Source organism: Papaver somniferum, unplaced genomic scaffold, assembly GCF_003573695.1.
Source record: "Papaver somniferum cultivar HN1 unplaced genomic scaffold, ASM357369v1 unplaced-scaffold_125, whole genome shotgun sequence".
In the NCBI taxonomy this organism is placed as follows: domain Eukaryota; kingdom Viridiplantae; phylum Streptophyta; class Magnoliopsida; order Ranunculales; family Papaveraceae; genus Papaver; species Papaver somniferum.
In genome coordinates, this window is record NW_020621603.1 from 7,255,684 (window position 1) to 7,264,393 (window position 8,710).

The 8,710-nt window shown below is 35.9% G+C and overlaps 1 protein-coding gene across 1 annotated transcript; it reads right to left on the reverse strand.

The window, feature by feature from the left end:
• Positions 1-545: 545 nt before the first annotated feature.
• LOC113331270 lies at positions 546-1,451 on the reverse strand. Its single transcript, XM_026577998.1, has one exon. The coding sequence runs from the start codon at positions 1,449-1,451 to the stop codon at positions 546-548; it is 906 nt and encodes a 301-aa protein (XP_026433783.1).
• Between the last annotated feature and the right edge of the window lie 7,259 nt (positions 1,452-8,710).

Consider the following 8,710-nt stretch of genomic DNA (forward strand, 5'->3'; position numbering starts at 1 on the left):
ACAACTAATGGAAATATTTCACCCCACCACGTTTTAGACTACAATCCCACTAGTGATACCTTCCATGTGACCTACTTCCATACTAGCGAAAATTGTTTTCATCCCTTCCTGGCACTAAAGAAGTCACAAATTATACAAATAGCAGTAAGGTTATCAATCTATGCCACTACCAATGACTAAGTCCACTGGCTCCCAAACATTCCTCGAAGTAAATATATATAGTCCACTCAAATTAATAAGGTTAATGTTCTCTGACTATTTACTTAAGCCAAAACCACATGTGCCCAATACATTACTAACCTAAAGACTAAGACATAATAAAATAATATTAAAAACCAAAAAAGAATAATAATTAAGTATATCTTATAAGTCAGCAAAAGTCATTTCCATAAATTAATATAAACTAGGCTAAGCACTTAAACCACCAAGATTTCCTTTCAATGTAAAATGACCAATTACCCCTATCAGTAAAAAGACATAAACACCCTTGAAATTGGACGGGCCTTACAATCCTATCCCCCTTAACTGAAATTTTTTCACAAATTTTAGAGGTTATCTCGGTTCTGACGTTGCGCCACAGAAGGCTGTTGATCCCGCTGAGCACCAAGTTGGGGGCATTTCCTCTTATAGTGACCGGGTTGCTTGCACTCAAAACACACAACATGTTGGAGGTGCCTTTGTGCATAGTTTATGTTCTCTTTACTTTTGTAGCGGTGATTTTTATTCTCATCGTTCCCATTCCTATCGCCAGCATGGCGCTCAAGGATTCTCGCAGTTTCCTCGAGTTCTCTCTCCGCGATCATCGCTCTCTCCACTATCTCAGTATAGGATGTACTCTTCAAAACAGACAACCTACTCTTAATTGAAGGGTTAAGTCCCTCCTGAAACTTAAAAGTCTTCAGCTCTTCATTTTCAACCAAGTGGGGAGCAAAACGAGAAAGTTCTTCTAACTTGGCTTGATACTGCTCTACCGTCATATTTCTCTGGGTCAACAGCATAAACTCGATCATGCGTTGGTTTCCTGTAGTTTGTGGAAAGTACTTATTTAGGAAAGCGAGTTGAAATTCTACCCAGTTAAACAAGCCATCATTTCTAGAACGAAGAGTCATATCCCACCAACGAGTGGCTTCATTCTCAAGCTTATAAACTGCAAGATTCAGCTTATCCTCATCATTCACGTTTAATAAGGTGAATATTTTCTCAATCTTATCTATCCAATCTTCAACAACTAGTGGATCAGGACTATCCTTAAAGGAATCATGCCTTTGTTCAATAAACCTTCTAACTAACAAAGCCCTTTGATTAGGTGGAGGAGGAGGAGGAGGAGGAGGTGCGTTCTGATTAAGATTCACTTGTTGTTGCATCGCTTGAGCAACAACATTCAAAGCACGAACAACATCACCTAAACCATCATCTTGTGGGCCGGTTGAACCATTAATACGACTAGACATGTTCTGAATGAAGGACATTAAGACATATGTATCACATAGAAAATTTCTCAATGCTAAAGAAATACAACCTATTACACATTCTAGCAAAACACAATCAACAAATACTACAAGCAATTCACATACAAGCATATACACGCATTGACTCATTCAGAAACTAGCTTGCCCAAAGAATCAGAAGACTAGCTCTGATACCAAATTGTAATACCACAATTTTCGGGCCTATATCCCAACCCAAATCCAAACCCAAAAAACGGAATGCTACACTCAATATCAAGCTCGAACTTAAACACTTGGTCCAAGCCCAACAACCATTTATTTGTCTAATCTTTGTTTAAGCTCAATTCAGAAATTTTGTCGTTGCGGATACGTAAAAATTATATTAGGACAATTTAACTGTTACTTTAGCATGATTTTTAATCAACGTGAACCCTAGAAAACTCTAGTTTACCGTACAAATTTATTTCACCACTAAACGTTCCAGATTCAATCCAAAAGAGTCACGATTTTGAGGAACAAATATAAAACAGAAACAGACATCAGTTCACTCCAAGAATTTTATTGAACACAATTCAAATCCAACAATTATTCTGATTATATAGTATGAATCATGACTGAGTAAAATTCCAATCATAAATGTTCTAGCATGATTAACAACACCGCAAACACATGGAAACACCACATCCATAAACAACGATAAATTCAATCAATCCGCTCGCCCCAGGGAGCCCATGGGTTTAGCAATCAAATAGGAGATAAAATTGTTTTCATCTCTTCCTGGCACTAAAGAAGTCACAAATTTAACAAATAGCAGTAAGGTTATCAATCTATGCCACTACCAATGACTAAGTCCATTGGCTCCCAATCATTCCACGAAGTAAATATTATATACCACTCAAATTAATAAGGTTAATGTTCTCCGACTATTTACTTAAGCCAAAACTGCATGTGCCCAATACATTACTAACCTAAAGACTAAGGCATAATAAATAATATTAAAAACTAAAAAAAATAATAATTAAGTATGTCTTATAACTCAGCCAGAGTCATTTCCATAAATTAATATAAACTAGGCTAAACACTTAAACTACCAAGATTTCATTTCAATGTAAAATGACCAATTACCCCTATTAGTAAAAAGACATAAACACCCTTGAAATTGGACAGGCTTACAATTCATGTAGCTAATCTTGGTTAACTATTGTTGAGCCAACATGGTGTACACGTTTAGGTACGGTTACATAAGCCTAAATGAGGGTACATTTCATTTGTGTATAACAAGCTAAGTTCGATCTTACGGTTGAAAGTTATTAGCTTGAATATTTTTTTTTGCTAAATCATAAATTTTATTGTTGAAATCAAACTGAAGTTATAAAAAATAGCCAGAGATAAGTCTCATCTTGGTTTACTGAAATCAAGAAATACTACACTTATTGTCTAGCAATACAATACACATCAGAAAAATCTAAAATAACAGTCATCCTCATTTTCCAAACCTCCAAGGAAATTAGGTTTTGCTATAAAATATTGTGTCTCACCTCTTGCAAGTAGAACTCGTTTCTTGGCTAGAGCATCAACTGAGAAGTTGATTTCTCTAAAAGAATGTTTAAATGAGATTGAAGTGATATTCTGTTGTATTGCCTTCCATCTATTCTGCACCATCTAAGGAATGTTACCATTGCTGAATGCCATTAGCACAACTTTAGAATCCAGACTGAAAACAACATCATTAAAATGTTTACTGACAGCCCATTCTCCTGCAATAATCAATGCCATTACCTCTGCCAGATAGTTAGTTGCTACACCCAGCCCACCTGATTTCTAGCAGGTAGTGTGAAGAAACATTGTTTAACTTCAGTTCTTTGCACCTTAATTCCTGTAATACCAAAGAAATTGAAAATCTGCAGGTCATACATATTCCCCCACATTTTTCCTTTTACTCTGGCACTATAATATTTGGTGAAGCTAATAACTCTTTGCTTAAATCTTTCAGAATTAGGTTTCTCTTCTTCATATATGCATATATTTCTTGTATGCCATAATTCCACCATCACTGTGAAGGAGCATATGTACCATATTTCCTAAACTGCTGCACTTTTTCCTTGAACCATTTTTATCACCTCCTCAAATGATGCAGGATTAAGAAATTTAAACACACCCCCTAACCAATTCCAAATACACTCACTGAAATCACAATGCCATAAAATGTGATCCATTGTGTCTTGATTTTTCCCACAAAGGTAACATTTGGATACTGTTTGAAAGCCTTTTTTCCTTACTGTCTCCTCAGTTGCAGAAACACCTCTAAGAATTTTCCATAAGTTTCCTGAGGTATAAGGATGAATGCATGGCTGCCAAACTTTTTTAGCCCATGGCACCACTGGATATTTTGTTCTTATTAATTCAGCTGAATTTGCTATTGAAAATTTTCCATTAATGTCCCCAGTCCACACTCTCTTATCATTCCCCATGCTGATTGTGAGTAATTTTGCAGCTTCAAAATATTTTAACATCTCCTCTGGAATTCTCCACTGTCCTTCATGCAACAGATTCACCACCTTCATTTCACTATGTTTAAGTATATAGGGATCATTAGGATGTTTTTCGAACAAAGCATAGTCCTTAACCCATTTGTCTTTCCACACTGATATGCAATTGCCATTTCCAACAATCCATCTACTACCTTCATTAAAATCATTCATCACCCATTTGGTTCCTGGTAAAATGGAAGACTGTTTATAAGTTTTGCTCCAATCACCAGCTTTGTTTTTATACTTAGCTCTCATGAACAAAGTCCATTCTACCTCCTCAGTTTCAATTTTCCATAGCAGTTTCACTAGTAGTGCCTTATTCATCACTTCCAACCTTCTCAACCTCAGACCACCTTCATTGACTGGTGCATTCACCTCATCCCATTTAACTGTCACTAACTTTTTAACATTAGGGTCACCAGACCAGAGGATGTTTCTTATAATCCTCTCACATTCTGCAATTACTGTGTTAGGCCATTTATACACAGACATTATGTATATAGGCATACTACATAATAAATATTTTACAAGAATCAATCTGTCTGAAAATGCAAGTAATTTTCCAATCCATCCTGCCATCATTTTTTGCATCAGTTCTACAATCCCCCAAACTTGTGTTGTTTTCACTCTACCAGGATTTAGTATTACCCCCAAATATTTATCTGGTAGCTCAGACAATGGCATTTGTAAAGATTCAGCAATCTGTTTCCTTCTTAAATGAAGATGTTTATTACAAAATATTTTTGCTCAGACAATGGCATCAGTTCTACAATCCCCCAAATTATTTTTGTTCACCAGTTGTCCAGAGGCCAGTTGGTACTTTGATAACATATCCATCAAATTCTCTAGAGATCTTTTTTGACCATTACAAAAAATGAAGATGTCATCAACAAACATCAACTGAGTTGGCTGACATCCTACCATGTTAACCATAGTTTTTAAGCTCCCATCCATCACCATTTTTGTTATATTCCTACTTAAGACTTCCTCTGCTAGCACAAAGAGAATTGGTGATAGTGGATCACCTTGCCTCAAACCCCTTCCCACTCCAAAGAAACCATTTGGTCCACCATTAATGAGAACTGATATCTTTGCTGACTCAAAATTTTCTCCAGCCACTTGATACCTGATTCAGAGAAACCAAATTTCCTGAGTACTTGAAAAAGAAAATCCCAACGTAGTGAGTCATAAGCTTGAGTAATATCAAGCTTAAGACCCACATTACCACCCATTCTTTTGCAATTTAGCTCATTTATTAACTCTGAAGCTAGAACAATCTTCACTTGGATATTCCTTCCTTTAATGAATGCACCTTGCTGTTCTGAAATCAACCTATCCAGTTTACAACTGATTCATGTGGTGATAATTCTGGTAAGCACTTTGAAATTGAAATTGGCCAAACCAATTGGTCTGAAATGATCAGCCTTTTTTGCACCCTGAATCTTAGTAAGTAAGAACAAAAAATTAGAATCCCATCCTTTTGGTATGAAACTGTGCTTCCAACAATATTGTAAAGCTTCCACCATCTCCATACCCACTACACCCCATGCATATCTGTAAAAGCAACTTGGATATCCATCTGGACCAGGAGCACTATTTGCATCCATTGCCAAAACTGCCTTCTTTATTTCCTCTGCAGAAGGAATTGCATCTAAAAACTGGGTATCCTCCTCAGTTAAGATTGTGGGTATTACTTCCAAAATACTTTCATCAAGCACAACACTTTTGGCTTCAAATTTCTTCTTGTAGTGAGTGACTAAAGAATCTGCAATTTGACTTTGATCAGTAATTATGGTACCATCTACATTCTCCAACTCCACAATATTATTCTGAGTTTTTCTTATCCTCATACAAGTATGAAAAAAAACAGTATTTGCACCACCTTTCTTGGCCCACTTAACTCTGGATTTGGCTCTCATTAATTCACTATATTGTTGAGAAACTAAATCTTGTTTACCTCTTGCAGTCACCAACTTATTTAGTAACTCCAAATTTTCAGGATCTTCATCTGATAATGTAATTGCAGCCATCAACGCCTTTTCAGCTTCCTTGACTTTCACTCTTAAATCACCAAAGACTTCCCAGTTCCATTTCTTAAGTATCTCTTTTAATCTTTTGAGCTTATTGAGAAAAACAAAAGCAGGATTTCCAATGCATTCCTCTTGCCATGACTCTTCAATTATACTCATAAAGTCTGGATGTGTAGTCCATACAGACTGATATCTGAAAGGAATATTTCTTGGTTTCGCTATATTAACAACACCTCCAAAAAGAGGTCCATGATCAGAAGTAGCTCTAATTCCAACCTTGTAGCACCATCCATCATATAATTCCAGCCATTTTATATTGAAAAAAGCTTTATCAAGGTCACATAAAATTCTTTTTTTTTCCATCTCTATTATTGCACCAAGAAAATTTGATACCAGATCTTGAGGCTTGTATTAAATTGCATGTTTCCAAACAACCTCTAAAATCAGTCATAGATACTCTCAAGGGGCTTCTCCCACCTACCTTTTCAGTGCAACTCAATACCCCATTAAAATCACCTATTACCAGCCATGGAGCATTCATTTCACTAATCTCTATGAGTTCTTCCCACAACTCTCTTCTATCAATTGTGAGACATGCAGCATGTACTCCAGTAACTAAAACTTCACCAACTTGTACTGTGATGGTCTGTCTGAAAGAAGAAATAACAGTTGGCTTTGGCAAAGAGATGTGCCAGAATAACCATATATTACCCTTTGAAAAATCTCTTGAGTTGTGAATTATCATTTGACACATCCCTGGAATTTTCATATCTCTACAAACACTACTAGAAACTTTTATCTTAGGTTCAACTACCCATAATAAAGAAGGATTAAAATTACTCAATAAAATTCTGAGTTTGTCTTTGGCTTGAAGTCTTTTCAAACCTCTGACATTCCAGTACATTACTCTCATTGAGATTGAGATGAATGGGAAGTACCAGAACCCCCCACACCACTTTTAATCTTTACTGAATTATTAGCCTGTTTTCTTGTTGTAACATTAGGAATGCCTTTGACAGATTTTTCTTTAACAGGTTTGTTATTTCCTTTTGAAAAAATAATTTCTTGATTCTCTACTACATCAATCAATGCTTGAAATTTAGTTGGAGATACAATATTCTTACCAGATTCAGCATTTACTTTTCTAAATTTACCCATAGAACCAGTTACCTCTTTCCACTCCTCAACTTTGTCACTTTGCATATTGGTCATAACTGTTGCAGTAACTTCCTCAGAAGATGTGCTATCATTTTGCACTGTTACATTTACAGAGGAGCTACAAGTTCCCACTTCAAGAAGTTTATCCACAGGGAGTGGAGGAAATTCAGAAGGAGATTCCAAAATACCAGCAAAACCATTATCCATACTGTTAAGAACACCTTCTAAACCCATATTTATATTGTTATCCTGCATCTCCATTTCTTTTGAAGGTCCTGCAGAATTATTATCCTCAGCAGGTGGACAAATATCAAAACCAACAGATTGTTTTGTTAAAATCCTTTTTGGTGTATATCTAAATTGTGGTTTATGTACCAAAGGTTTTTTACCACCCTGAACTTGTGATTTCCTAGCCACTCTGCATTCAGACACCCAATGTCCAATAACCTTACATTGACTGCAGAATTTAGGAACTCTTGATGCTCTTACTTCTTTCTCAAACTTACAGTATTTTGATTCAACAATAACCATATTAGGAATATCTTTGGATAAATCAACTTCCACCCAAATACTTGCATAATAACCCACCTTCTTCTTTAAAGTAACAAGATCAACCCGAATTGGTCTTCCAATTGCATTACCCAATGACATTAAAATGTCTTCCTTCCAATATTCAATGCTGAGTCCTGGAAATACCATCCACACAAAAGCACTGGTGACCTTCTGCAATTCCGGCTTAAAATCTCTCTCCTAGTATCTGAGTTTCAAAAATTGAGCTTCTACTTCCCAAAAACCTTCATAGATGAGTCTCATATCCTCCTGATTCTCTAATTTGATAATGAAGAATCCTTTACCTATCGGAATAAACTGACAGCTTCCTGAAAGAGCCCATTGTTCCTAAAAATCGATTCTGCAGTTGTAATCTTCAAATAAACTAAATATAGCCTCCAAATCAAATTGAATCTCCATTCATTTAAGCTTTCATCAATAACTTCATCAGGGATGAAAGATGGATTGCCAGTATTAGACATAAATTTTTATGAATTTAACTGTGAAACCTCATATTCAATCCTAGAATTTGAGTTTTCTTTCATTATTATACTCGAAACCATACAACGAATCAATGTAAGAATTTAAGAAATCACCTGAATCAATGAAGCTGAGATTGTGAAAATGATGAAGAAATCGAGAGAAAAAAGTCTCCGAGTTTTCGCCCGATTCACAAAGAAAAACTCACCCGATTCGGCTATCCTTAATCCTTATTAGCTTGAATCTAATCAGGTTTTCATCTGACGGTGAATATTGAATGCTAACTTAGATTGCAAACCCTGATTTGAAAACTATATAAAGGAGAACTCTAACAACTGGGAAACCTAATCCCCACACCTCCTATGTGATACTAGTTGCATAATCTAGAGTCGATTCTCCTTTAACCTTAGGTTTTTCACGAAACCTTGTAGGTTAATGACTTAAAGACTTCATTGGGATTGTGAAGCCAGACCCAACTATTTTCTCTGTAGTTGCGTAATCTGATCTTGCATCT

What these genes read in the sequence shown, in the direction of transcription:
- LOC113331270 (XM_026577998.1), bottom strand. Translation starts at nt 1,451, where the DNA reads ATGTCTAGTCGTATTAATGGTTCAACCGGCCCACAAGATGATGGTTTA.